Source organism: Tigriopus californicus, chromosome 7, assembly GCF_007210705.1.
Source record: "Tigriopus californicus strain San Diego chromosome 7, Tcal_SD_v2.1, whole genome shotgun sequence".
NCBI classification, from domain to species: domain Eukaryota; kingdom Metazoa; phylum Arthropoda; class Copepoda; order Harpacticoida; family Harpacticidae; genus Tigriopus; species Tigriopus californicus.
In genome coordinates, this window is record NC_081446.1 from 10270278 (window position 1) to 10284395 (window position 14118).

The following is a 14118-nucleotide window of genomic DNA, read 5'->3' on the forward strand; positions in this document are numbered from 1 at the left end:
TCAGAATGAAATCCTTATCACAGCCGAGTTGAATAATGATGCAACTCTTGATATTGTCGGGGTTTTAGATTGTTGCGATGGATTGATCCGCCTTTCCCAGACTGTTTTGAGCTAACTTGATGCAATATTTTTGATCAAGTTGTAGCACTTTTCGCTTTGTCGAGAGCTTCTTCTTTATCCGTCAGAGAGTAATGGGAGTGTAGTTGTCGAAATAGATGTTACTGCGAGCCCAGTAGGTTATGCAGTAGTAGCAGTAGTAGTTATAGTACTAGAAGCCCTGGTGGACGTCCCTGCCCTCCTTTGTGCTCCCGTCACTGGCTTTGCTAGCCTTTGCGTTGTTCCTGCTGGGTTTTGCTAGAACATCCAGTGCAAGAAGAACGTTCCCTGGCTGGATTGAGCTCAACTACTGGATTACGTACTACGTACGTACGTTTCTGTTCTCGTTTCAACCTCTCTATCTGAGTCTTACGACGGACCGGGTTCTTGCTGCAAGGTTTTGCTCTGCATTGCTCAGCCTGGAACTGGGTTTGACAGTTGAGAGAACATCACGATCAGCTGAGAAAGGAACACTAGAGATCAATCGATTGCCTGGCCAATAATCCAACATGGCGTAATACTATCCTATACATGGTGAAAGAGATATATCATAAATACACATAGGGCCAAAGTTTTCCCCATGCCGTCATAGCGAATATTCTAGACGTCCAGGGTAGGAACATTAATCTGTTGTGAGAAGATGTGAAACAGTCCTGAAAAAAAAGACATGGTTTTAAGAAAACTTGTGATGCAAACGCCACCTGCGCCATTTTACTTTGATTTCCTATGCAAGATCAGATCCGTCTCAACCCTAACTACACTTGGAAACTGGAACAATTTGGTTCATTGGCCCTCATGATCACGTGACATGGATTCCCGTGTTTTGATTGGTGCAGGTGTTACAAGGGAACAAACGCTTTGTTATTGATCCGTCAATCCTACTGCGCAGTACTTGCTTTCCCAGTGGCTTGACAAGAGCCGTTTCAGCCCAAGTTTGTCCAGCCCATGGCTTGAATTTTGACATTGGTGCCCTTGGAATACTGTATGTACTTTGGCTTCAGTTAGGGCTTTAGCGCAGCAAGCGCAACGCCATACCAGTACAAAAGTGGGCGCATGGTAAGCGCATGAAGCCATCATGCACGCACTGTTTCGTAACCAACAGAGACCCCTGTTGTCAAGAGAAAATCGTTGGAACGTTTTTGGCTCAAGAGCCTTGGGTGCTTGGCCGTAGACAAAGGCATAACATGTACAGTTGTCTACCCTGTACGAGGAATCTTTGCACTCAAGAACTCTACTGAGATCTTGAATTGACGTCATGTCAAAGAAACAAGAAGGATGGGTGTTAGGTTGCGTGACCGCGTCTTATTTAGCTTGGATCAAAGTTCCGAAGAATTCCAAAACTGTCGATGTTAGGTACTTATTATCATTCATTGTGCTCGTGCTTGGTATAAACTTGTTGGCAGGGATGCGACTCTCGATTATACTTTCTCTCTGACAGTGCTACTGTCTGATGGGGATGTTTCTGTCCTTGTTGGCATCTTTGGGTGCGGTCACCACCAAAACTCCGTCTCGGGATAAATTGGAAACCACCCGATGTGGCACACAAGTCGGCGGCAACGTGTATTGTCGGCTGAATTGTTGGAGTACGGCATTGTAATTGTTATTTCCTGGCTTGTCATCCTTGGCTCGTTCTTCATGTTTGCCCTCAATGATGATGGTGTTATCTGGTTGGGTTCTCACCTTCATACGAACAAGAGAGAGGAGACAGTCTAGTTTATTACGTTCTTCATTTGTAGAAGTACGCTCACACACACGCGCACACATGCACGAATGCTCAGTCATTCTTACGCTTGAGTTACCTTTAATTCTTCGGGCCGATAATCATGAACATTGAGCGTGATCTCGAATTTTTGGTCATCCTCTTTGATCCTCATGACTTGTCTATCACCAGTTGAAAAACCTCCCCCCGTTGTCTCCCTGAGGGAACGCGGCATGAACCAACTGGGTAAGCTTGTGGCTGGATTGCTTACATCTCGTGACGAGTATCGACGGCTATATTGATAGGCAGTTAATGGATATTATTGTGATTGCACTTAGTTTGAGGAATAATGGGTCGGATGCACACGATTTCACCTGGTAATCGACTCTTCAGGGGCTGACGTGAGTGTGGTGGTCCTTCGAGTATAGGGCTCACGGAGATCCAACGTATCATCATCGACCTTGTTCCAAAAATCCTTGGCCTCTCTCATCATGTCTCGTCTCATGGATTCGAATTCTTGTCGAGAGGTGGAAAAGTAGGAGTCTTCAAAGAAGGGATCTCGGAGGGAAATGGGCACCATAGAAGAAGACATGACGAGCTCTGTGGATGCTCACACTCTTGAGGAAACTCGTGGCCAGAGCGTATTTTGTTGAACTTTGGAGAAAGCTTTTGGACTTGTGGAGGGGAATAAAGGTTACAATTTTGAATCATCACCCATTTATGTGCAATAAAAAGAAACGAAAGGTGGGCAGTGAGCTGGCTTGCGGCAAATGTTCCATCAATTGGGAAAGGATAACAAAAGTCTGGCCTTTCTCGCGTTGGAATTTGAGGCACTTCTTCCCACGGATAGAGAACTCGATCGTTACTCACCGTTCAGGCATTTCTCAGCTCTTTTCCCCATTAAAGCACGCTGTGTTCCACTTCTCTTGATTAAAGGTTCACTCCAACAAGTGCACTAAATGACATGATAGAGCTTCCTGCAATTAGGTTCGGTTGGGCAACAGTTTCAACAAAAATCTTCTCTTTTTATTTTTGAAAGCTTATATGATCCTCATTTAATTGCTCATATACTCTCCCGACGTACGCCTTGTTTAAGGCATTGGCTAAGTTTTTTATGAATCCACTCTTACTTATAATACGACTTGACGCTTAACATTTCTTTAAGGTTTACAAACTTCTAGGTGATGCTTGGGAATGATTCTTCAGCAAGTCAAGTTATATTTTATAAGATATTTGGTCTAATAACAAACTTAAATTTATCGGTTTAAGGCACCACTGAATGTAGGGCTTGTCAGGTACCGTTTGCAGGAAACGATCTAGGTCTCGTTTAAAACTAAACACGGGTTTATTTAACACGTAAAATGGTCGAAGAGGTATGGGTAAAAGGTTGTTCAGAGCAGGGTCTCTGTTCAAAACGAAAGAAGCCTCAAGGCTAATTGAGAGTTTGTTGTCCAACGAACTCCCCTTATTTTGAATGCTACATGTTCACTCTAAAGCGTTCGACCCCTGATTGGGCAAAGGCCTTGGAGACATTTGAATGTGTAAGGGATAAGATATTGATCGTATCTTCATTACATGCTGGATAACTGAAGTGTCTGACGTTCTTCCTAATAAAGCTTTGCACACTGTAGTTTGGATATGCTCGTATAATTTTCCATTGTTATCAACAATTAACCTCCGATCTTCCACTGAGTCAGCTACCTCTATTGGGTTTTGACTATGATGTGTCTACATGGCCTTTAAATTCCCATCATTCATGTTCATACCTTGTCAGTGTACCTATTGTCTCCTAGAGATCATTATATGGAAAGGAAGTTACTTTAAAACTTATGCATTACTATGAATATATGATTGGCAATAAATCAAAGATATTTTATAGAGCAGGGACTCATTTAGCGCTTTTTCCGCTTTAGCAATTATACTCAATCTTAATTCGCTGAGCCATATCTGGATTGCGTATTTGTGTTTCAAGCAAGTTAACGTCCTCATTGTCTTTCTTGCGTTTTGTTCGAAGTATATTGTTATTCATTACCCCAATGCATAAATTTGTTCTCGGTATACTATGTCATATCAATATAGAGAGTTGAATAAGAATCATAAACTTCCAATCTTGCAGTTTGGGATTACATTCTCAGTAGCAATAAAAAAGTCAGAAATAAAAAAAAAATATCCAGGGCATCGTACCAAAGATTTTAAGAGGTACCATAGTCATAAGTTCCAAAACTCAACGGAATCTCATCAAGAGTATACCTCATCGTAACCCAAAAGGCATCACACTACGCAAGAATTGTAAGCACTACCAAGTCAACACTCATGGCATCCCACCAAGGCCCATTAATGGAGATTAAAATGTCTCCCTGCCTCCCATCTCAGGAATCTCCAAGGCTTTTCATTCGGAAACCACTGCCGCAATGTGAAATTATGAAAGCACTTATGGTATTTTTGAGGTAAAGAAACAAAGAAACTAGATTTTTTCTTAATATACCGTGGAATTCACATATTTTACTAATCCAGTGGAAATGCTAATTTTTGTTAATTGTAGGTTAGTAAAAAATATTCATCAATTCTTGAATGAAAACTCTTTAAACACGTTCCTTCGCCGAAAGAGCTGAGGTTGGTATAATGTGGATTTTTAAAAGTTGTGCTTACGGCGAATTTGTCCTGTTAATAGTAAATTATACGTCAAGTAAGGAATTAAAAAGGACGTAAAGAAATGAAAGTTTTCATTGTGTGCTTGTTCTTTATTGTAAATAAAAAAATGATAAACGCTCGCTTTGGTAGGCTACATAGGACTGCAAGGGGGAAAGAAGCACATTGCATGGCATGTACAAAGATATTGGCTATTAAGCTGACGCTACATAGAGGTTGAACGAGTTGAGATAATCACAAACCGTACACAATAAGAGATTAGGACTGCTGGCTCTTTAGTTTGCTGATATTGGAAATGACTTACATAGAAATAGGTTTTTGATTAGAGTGCCTATGAACTAAGAGACTCACCAATAAGTAAAGTGGTGCACAAACAAAAAAATACAGAAATTAAATAAAAACACTCTGGTACATCGACTAAAAAGGACACGCCGGTCAACAAAATGGCTCAAAACATCATTTTACAAGAAGAAGTCGCTTACACTGTTCTACTCCAATGCCGCACTGAGGAAGGGGTAAAATTGATGATATGAGAAAAGTTGCTTCCCATGTGCTAATTTAACAATTTAATTTGCTACTTTATAATTTTGGTGAGCACTGACTACCTTTGATGTATTGATTTGTTGCTTTGTGCCACTTTATTTTGAGTGCGTCATTTTTTATCGTACCAAGAAAAGTGTTTTTAAGTTGGTCTGCGTTTGTAACTATTCTTTTAAGGCCCCAATCCATATTTCAGACAATGGCCTTTGCCGTTCAGCACCCTTTGATATCTTGGATTGGAACAATCATAAAGAAACTGAAAACATCTTTGTGGGCTATGTCGTTGATATTTCCCCAAAACTTATTTGCCTTTAAGCTTACAGGTCAAAATGCCAATAACAAACATGGATTGTACATGGATATATCGAGATCTCCTAAAAGTATCATTTCCTCATGGATCATGGTTCAGGAGTCATGGAAGGTTTAGCCTAGCTGGGGCTTATTCTAATCCAAGAAGTTGAATTGAAAGCACAGGGGTTCGAATTGTGCATTAAAGTGCTAAAAAGGTGTAAAAATAACTCATGGCTTTCAACATAATATTGCTTGTCGAAAAGTTTCAAAACAATACGGTGTTATACCTACATGTCAGGTGCCTTTTACAACGAAGAATAAATTGTTGCAGTGCAAAATCTACATGTTTTTGTGCCAAAAAGTGGTTTGCTGGATATCCTCAAAAACTTTAGATTCAACGCGAGCAAGTATTGATCTGAATTGGTAGTTCAATTCTTTCACTTTTTGAATCTGCATAATAACCCCGTGATTGGAAATCCTGTTTTATTTGCCAATTGCAATAAAAACGAATTCAGGAAGAAGCTGTGCATGTCGCTGGAAAAATCTTTGTTTACTGTTATATGCAATCAATTACACCATGCAAAGCTGTCATTCCATTTTAGATGAGTAACATCTTTTTCACTTTGACCTAAGAAATGGGAGCTGTAATTCGCTCCTTTATATGATGGAAGGGATAAAACCCGTATTCTTACCCCTACCTTTCCCGAACAAAAAGAATCGTGAGCCTAATCATGGGCGTACTATATTCTTGATTTGGTGAGCAACTTAATTATTTTTTGTGTTCCCAAAAAGATTTTGGTTTTATTCATTTGGTTGCTTTGTTGTTATCTGTACTTCAATGTGCCTTTTTAAGTGGCTTGCCACTTTTTTATCTGTGAATGTGAGTTTGTGATGTTTCCAGACCCTATATATAAACTCCCTATCCTTACAAATTTACAATAGTTCCTTTTCTCAAGGCACTCCCATTGCAGCCTCTCGTGCTACTCCTCACCAATTCTTGCTAACATAACAGGTGCTGTCGTTGTCTTCTTTTTTGACCCTACATCCCTGTTGTATCTTCCACCCAACAACCTTTGCCCGCAGTGATATAAAAGGCCGTCGTTGTCCCCAAAATGATCTCCTTAGAGTCTGAAAAATAAATGCATTGGCCTCATCTTCATGGTGCCGTGGATCACAAATTTTGGATGTTCTCATTTTCTTGGGAATCTGAAGTAGTACCCTGTTGCTCCATGAAATAGAATATTTTATGAAGGCAAGACTGAATATTTGATAAGAATATTGTAAAGACCCCGAATTTTTAGTTGTCTAACCTTAATCGAGTTGAAAGTTACGAAGAGTATTTGGTGAGCATGTGAAGTCGCACACATTGGTGGATGAATTGGAAATTGGAATGATCAGTTGGGATGGTTGCACTGAACTTAGAATTGAGGGTTAGTATGGCACAAGAGTTTCTTAGTTTATACTACTACACTTGGCTTTGCATAACTGAATGATGATAACGTTTGTTTCTGATTATGAGCGCATTTTGAAGACAAACGGTATGGCTAGATTAACCTTGTGGTAAAAAGTAGAATGGGTAAGAGTATTAAACGTTTCAAGTTTCGACGTTAAAGTGATCCCTCAAGCGAGAAAATCTCATTAAAAATGAAAGAAATGCCATGAATTAGAAGAGCTAAGTTTGCTCAAACATCAGACGCGGAAAACCGAGCCCAAATTTGTCCACCGAGGTTTCAGGTCTTTCAATGGAGACTAGGTAAGCAATAGGAAACCTAGTCGAGCAAAGAGATGACAAGTCGCAAGCCAAATCTCTTTATGATGATGCAACCAAGCTTGAGTGTTTCAAGACTGGCTTTGTCCAGGGCTGCTCTCTGAGCTCTACAGAAGAACTCGATCTGCGCCAAGCACTACGATTGAAAGTAACTTTCCGCATCACTGTGGCCAAATTTATGATTTGCCTCTCAAAATGAAGTATTTGTTTTGGATTAAGAAGTTTCTTGACATTTTAAATGCGAAAACTTACACTTTAATCCTAAAAACATATTAATGACATTATCAATGGATATAATACCTCCCTGCGTCAGCAAGTTCTTTCTTCTCTGCCTCATCCATTTTCGTTATTTTGGTTTCTTGGGGAGAGGCGCTCACGCTAAATTGGTATGTTACATAACCGTCAACCGCCCAACATGTCAGGAGACTGTTGCGCTAGATCAGAGATTGGTGACTGGAGCCGGACATCGGTTCAGGTATAAATACCATATCTGCCCAAGAAACATCATCAGTGTTCACTTGCATCACATTCAACAATCATCATGAAGACCTTCGTAAGTTGAAAGTAGTGGAAGCATTTGAGCCATAGTAGATAAGGTAATATTGTTCTTATGTTTATCTTTCAGTTTGCTTTGGCTACCATCTTGGCTTGCGCCAACGCCGGTATTATCCTCAACGGTGCCCTCCCCTATACCCAAACCGGTCAAGTTGCTGGACCCGTCCATGCCGCTTTCGGCGATTTGGCCGCTACCAAGCGCGGACTCCGCCCCGTCAGCCTCGAGGGATTCTCCGAGGACGACAACATGGATGGTTTCGTTGACCCCATCGGCCAAGCCGTCCCTTATGCCGCTCCCATTGCCACCCCCATCGCCGCCCCCCTCGCCGCTCCCCTTATCCATCAACAACCCTTGGTGAGCACTTTGGGCTATGCCGGTGCCCCCGTCTTGGCCGCCCGTCCCGCTGTGACCTTCGCCCAACAAGCTTTGGTGTCCCCCTTGGGCTACGCCGCCGCTGCCCCCGCCATCATAGCCTAAGAGGCTAAGAAGCAAACGCATTGAAGGACCTTCATGGTGCCGTGGATCAGGAAGTTCTCGTTTCTCTGGAAATCTGAAGTCCTCTCGAGTTCCATGATACTGTCCTCCACTGAACATCTGGACACAAATGCTACTGATAAATTTCATAAAACAGTACAAAACACCAAAAAATGTGAGCAAGTGAGCACTGCTAAACGAACCGTTGCTCAATAAAAATAAAAAAATCTAATCTAAAAACGAGAACACTTTTCTTTCTCTATGAGGACGAAATTAGAAAAATATTCAAAATTTGATTTGTTACATAGGAATGATATTCACAATGTCATATTGAGCATGCCTAACGATAAGTTTTGTACAAAACTTCGAAATTTGGCGTATTTGCCCCCATGAAAAAGCGATACATTTTCAAGGATGAACCTAATTCTATAATCGGATCGCAGAGTCAATGGTAAGCTGCTCCTCAAAAAATTGAGATCGAAGCTGGATTCTTGGATTTGGTTTCCTCCTCTCGTCTCAACCGTATCATCACGGTGGTCAAAAAGCGTTATCAAGTTTCGAGATAAATATACTCGAATCCATCTTAGCAGCTTTATATAGCTCGCAAACCCATGTTATCGTTCTTCTGCGATTATTGCTCAGATTAAACGCTTGGATATAAAACTTGAAAAGCTGAAAGCTTCTAACATTTGACTGGATCTTTCTGCCAACCCATAAAAATACTTCTTAACCACCTTGTCATTCGTCTCACTGGAGAGACGGCTAAGCTGATCATCGAAGAATCCAGGCCGAATCAATATGGAGCACGAGCATAAGGACGTCAGTAGCATAGAAATTATTTGTCTCAAAAGGTAATAATTGTCAATCCATTATATTTCTAAAATGTTCTAACAATACGAAGCGAAAAAGAAGAAAAGCTGTACAATAAAATTGTGTTTATTTCCCCATCAGACATAACTGGGTAGCATTTCTTGGATTAAAATTGCTTTCCTTATGGCCTCAAGAATATAGTTGATATTTAATCTTTGGTTGTTCCTCAGAAAAATCTCTCTTTCTGCTTTGGCAAGAGATTGTTATTTCGTCCAAATGAAAAAATTTAATCCAAGTAGCAAAGCTCTTCTTAAAGATGCCTCAAAAGATAAAAAGAACAAGTTTTGAATGAAAGCTATTGACAAAAGTTGATTCATTATTGATCCTTATAACAGAAACGTGAAGAAATGGCCAGCCTATCAGCTGCCGACTACTGATCTTGGGCCATTTTCGCCTGCCTGAGGAATTTAAAAACAAACATCAACACTTTTGAGCCTGAGCATTCGTTTCTGAAATATTTGATTAAAATTCCAGGTCATAAAGATACAAATATCATTTAATACCCAGAAAAAGTTTTTTCTTCTTTTGTAATTGTAATTGATTTCATTGTTGATTGCAGCTACAACTGCATCTTGAAACGTTACCTCCTTCTTTATCTTTCTAAAAACTTAAGTTTTCAAACACAACAAACATTGAAATAACGCGATAAGCACTCAAAACGAAACTCTTCTAAAGATCGAACACTACAAGAGTGATATCCCGAAAGCTTCGAGTACCATAATCGCACATATCTTTTAACTATTGTCGTACGTCTATGTAAATCTCCTCAACTCCTAATGTGGAATCCACACAAAGATGTGCTTGGTTTTGCCCAACGGTTTCCCGACCTCTGGATTAAAAAGTGAGTAGACAATGCAATGAAGCTGCTTTGCAATGCAAGTATCATAAAATATATAATCATGATTTGTGTACGGTGTTACTTTACAGTTATTGTGGCAAACTGCTTTGTTTATGCCACATTGTTGATTTTGCAATATTTTGATGGCTGATCATTCCAAGGCAGAAATAATGAAGACGACATGCATGACAATTGACTCCTTTAAGTAGTAGCTCAATGATGATATCAGCACAAATTTTGGGAGGTCACTACGGCACTTTTTAACACAGTAAGAGATACTAAACACCCAAGATACCAAGCACAATATTAGACAAAAAACGTTTCTATGGTTTCAAAAAGTCTTTTGTTAAAATAGAAAGTTCTAAAAAAGGAAAACTAAGTCCAAAAATTGTTTTTTTTTTCAGCTAAAAAGTTATTTTTAAGAATGTTAGTGAGTAATACTGTGACAGTTTAAAAGAATACAATGTTAAATGAACAATTCCTTTTATGGGGGGATGAACTGGAACTCTAATTTAATCCTCATAACAATAAATTATGAAGCCTCAAAAGAGCAAGCAACTTCCCCAAATCTCAAAATTTGACGATGACGTCATCTTCCTTTCCTGCATGCTTCAATGTCCTATTAGACCGGAATTTGCGACCACACTATTTTCTTTCAAAGTAGTCCCGAGGATAAGCAAGGTGTCAAGTGTGAAAAAAGCCAGTCAGCGACAATATAGCCTTGGGCTCTGATAGCAGTTTGCAATTGATTAATTAGAGCAGAGAGACTTCCATCAATGCTACTCAATACACTCAGCAACCATTTTGTAATATCCAATGAAGACTTTTATGTAACGCCCACGAAACTCATACAGGGCAACTGGAGCCTCCCAAGCTTTACGATTTTGAACTGAATCTGACGTACAACAATGGGTTGCTCATGTGTTATTATAAGTTACAAAGGTATTTCAATTTTGAGGGATGGCTAGTGGTGGTGAATAGTTTTTCTTTCTATACTTTGGAGAATTGGACGAGGTTTCATTACGGTTGTCTTTAAATCGATCGTAGCAGAGTAACCAGATGAACCTTACTTCATATTTTTTTTACTTGTAATTTGGTGGCTCAAATTGCGATGCATTATGAAATATTGGCACTCGATGTGAAATCTAGTCCAGTCTAGAGGTTTTCAACCTATGAAGTTCGGCGAACCGATTAATTGTTTATAGAATGTATAAGACATTGGACAAAGGGAAGCAATTGGTGAAGATAACCAAGATCAAAACTTTTACGTCAAGATTTGACATTTTTTGCTTTTGAATTGCCATCCACTTTTTAGATGGTTGATGTCTTGTATGAAATAATACTTTATTCTGATATGCTCTGAGGGGTCATTGCCTTGTCAAATTCGAGAAAATCGATCAAACCACAAAATTTCTTCCATAAATAGCTAAGGCTTCCGACAAAAACTGCAAATTTACCCACAGTATTCATCAATGGATATGAAATAACCTTCACCGAGAGCTCGATGCTAAGAACGGCAAAGTCGAAGAAAGCATTTCGAAGGTGGAAAATGAAGAATCAATAGAGATATTAGAAACATTTCTTATTGGTTGGCGCAATCCTGAGTCAGTGGAGAATAGACGGGGATGCTACGGTTGAAAAAGGAACTTCTCTTAATCTAGTACATACATTATATTCTTTTCAAATGAGATTGGCTCCATGCGAGCACTCTGAAAAGAGGAAACGACACGATTTTCTTTTGCCGCCAACTGAGGCCATTGCATTGAATTAAGGCAGTAGCTCTAACATAAATAAAAATGAGATTGTCAATGCTATATGGTATATTAAAATGTTTTTAGGAAATAATGGTTTCTTTGATGTACAACTCTGTTCATATACCAAATATTTCTACAGTTACTTTTTAAAAGTTAACAGTATTATAAAAGTGACCATGAACATTAAAATAGGCAGAAGCAGTAAAATTGTCTTTAAAATAAGTGAAATATTGCGCAAAACTTGCTCAAAGACATTTCTAAGAAGATGATCCGAAACAAGAATCATTTAACCATTTGGTGAAGAACTTGCATTGACTAATAACCAAGAAATTACTTATGTACATGTCCTTTTATTGGCAATTTCAAACAAAACTTATTTGAATATCTGGGATGGACAGTTGATAATTTTGTTTTTATCCACCCTTTTACAAAACAAATGGCGGATTTACATTAGGATGGAAAACAAGATTGAATACGGTTTGAGGATGGAAGTAAGACTAGTGCTGGGGCGACTACCGCCTTTCATGTACTAAAGTCGAACAAAAAGACTCATATTGCGAAAAACTCGGCTCAGAATTAGTCCTACCTCCATCCTCAAATCGGATTCAATCTTGGTTTTCCATCCTTGCGTAAATCCGCACAAACATCAGGCATTGATGGAAAATGAATGGGTTGTCTTAGAGCAGAGTTTAAATTTCTACCTGTTGGGAAGTTTTCATAAAAGGCAGGTATTTTTTAAGGTACACAGAGTAATGCCACAACTCAGTTTCACGAACTTTCAATTCGAATTTTGGACTCCAATGAACCTAGTTTTTAGAAAAGGCATCCAATATAGTCAGATAAAAGAGGTTCCATATTTGTTAAAATATATCATTCCATGATCGTAAAGCATTCAAATGAGTTTAAAGAGCAATATGTAACTTAGTGCTACAATACGCCTACTTTTGGTTTGAGGGCCATTCCCACTGTGAGAACCATAGTTTCATAACTAGTGCACCAAATTGGTCAAGACGTTTCTGAAACAATTTTCTCAAACAATATAAAAGACAAAAAAAAAAGATTCAACACAAGACATTGTGCTCATCTCTTCACTCAATGAAGGCATGAAGCTTTATATTGAAAGGTAGTTTTGGAATGCTAAATCTAAGTAAATAGCATTTTGTTATTGAGCCAATTTGATGGTGAGTTCACCGATGAACACCAAACATGTTCATTTTGTTGGGTTTTCTAACACAACTCACTCAAAATCACTTGATTATTGAAAATTCAATGGGCGGATGGTGCGATTTGACTGTGATAATTGTCTTGTTTCTCCCTCCCCAAAATGTCCAAAATCAAGGTGCCGGACACATTGTAGTCCGGCCATACAGGCCTATATCTGTCTTTGATAGCCGCCACGTTGTCACTACATTGCCATCATACCTCTGTTTCTCAATATACCTTGGGCAAGTCTCATTTGAAGTAGAAAGTAATGCGTAAGGTGATTTCTAAATTTCAATGCTGGGCTTTAACGTCCCTGTCCATATTCCAGTGGTTCAAGGTCAAACCAATCTTTGAAGTTGCCTCGGTCTCATCGGCCTTGATGTTTCTTTGTGTCTAGGAAAGCCTCAACCCCCCTTTTGCCTTTCCGGTGTAATTACGAACATGGATTATGACATGAAAGAAATTATTACATTCATGCTTGTAGGGAACATCAAGTAATATGACGGGAAGAGTGCATGCAGGCAGCTCATCGAAACATGTCAAGTCTATAGATTGATGCTCGCTTTGATGCCACTCAAAGACAAAACGAGCATTCTAGTTTATACTGGGAAGCTACATACAAACCAAACTGCATGCATGTAACAGACCAAGAGAGGTGCTTCTTTGATTTCACATTCTTGTAAAATTGAATCGTTGTGGTAGTACCAAACAGGAGTAGATAAGTCAATTTACACCGACAACCACCAGAAACCCATTTTATCAGTAAGCTCTAATACAGGCAGACCTTGCAATGATAGTAGTAAATGGCGGTAAATTTGAAGCATATCCAAAGCAACTCAATCATTCCAGACTTGCGGCTGGGTATACTGAACATTCAGATCTAAAGGTGCAAATGCAATGAATACTCTCTACATGTCAAATGTCCAACCGCATTTACAATATGCTTCACCAATCTGTTGCCCAATGAACGCTGAGGGGTTGAAAAAGATTAAAAAAGTACGATGAAGTTTTACAAGACATATTGGAGGAATTAACCACCACTTAAGCTAGTGGGAGCGAATTCAATCCTTGTAATTTCAACCCATCAGAAAAAAAGTTGGTGAAGGTATTACAATCCTCCTTTGTACTTAGCCGAGAACCCAAATTTCTTTTAACTTGCTAACGTGCACTCTTCGACGATTCTATTTATTAGATGATCCATTGTTGGGTTTTAAGCAACATTTAGATCATTTCTTAATCTACAATGCCGCCCGCGCCAGCTTTTCGTTCAAGGATGCCGTAGAGCGGCAAATTCGAATGCTTTTTGTGACCAAATATTTCATCCATCATGACTTACGGGGAATTTATTCTCCCAAATCTTTATCAAAACCCAAGAGGAAT

General features: G+C 39.3%; 2 protein-coding genes and 1 long non-coding RNA gene across 3 annotated transcripts; 2 read left to right on the forward strand and 1 right to left on the reverse strand.

The window, feature by feature from the left end:
• Positions 1 to 676: 676 nt before the first annotated feature.
• Positions 677 to 2316, forward strand: LOC131883230 (uncharacterized). Its single transcript, XR_009373599.1, has 2 exons — positions 677 to 709; positions 1833 to 2316. It is a non-coding gene; the product is annotated as an uncharacterized LOC131883230 (long non-coding RNA).
• On the reverse strand, positions 1373 to 2387 carry LOC131883228 (alpha-crystallin B chain-like). The gene is made up of 3 exons (XM_059230646.1): positions 2170 to 2387; positions 1896 to 2088; positions 1373 to 1776 (listed from the first exon to the last, which is right to left on the reverse strand). The coding sequence occupies exons 1-3, from the start codon at positions 2385 to 2387 to the stop codon at positions 1537 to 1539; spliced, it is 651 nt and encodes a 216-aa protein (XP_059086629.1). The 3' UTR covers positions 1373 to 1536.
• A 5050-nt stretch (positions 2388 to 7437) lies between these two features.
• LOC131883229 (uncharacterized) lies at positions 7438 to 8313 on the forward strand. The gene is made up of 2 exons (XM_059230647.1): positions 7438 to 7596; positions 7669 to 8313. The coding sequence occupies exons 1-2, from the start codon at positions 7585 to 7587 to the stop codon at positions 8074 to 8076; spliced, it is 420 nt and encodes a 139-aa protein (XP_059086630.1). The 5' UTR covers positions 7438 to 7584; the 3' UTR covers positions 8077 to 8313.
• Positions 8314 to 14118: the final 5805 nt, after the last annotated feature.

What these genes read in the sequence shown, in the direction of transcription:
- LOC131883228 (XM_059230646.1), bottom strand. Translation starts at nt 2,387, where the DNA reads ATGTCTTCTTCTATGGTGCCCATTTCCCTCCGAGATCCCTTCTTTGAA. An exon ending in CCTGAAGAGTCGATTACCAG is followed by an intron (nt 2,089 to 2,169) that starts GTGAAATCGTGT and finishes CTATCAATATAG; the next exon opens with CCGTCGATACTCGTCACGAG. An exon ending in ATCGGCCCGAAGAATTAAAG is followed by an intron (nt 1,777 to 1,895) that starts GTAACTCAAGCG and finishes GTTCGTATGAAG; the next exon opens with GTGAGAACCCAACCAGATAA.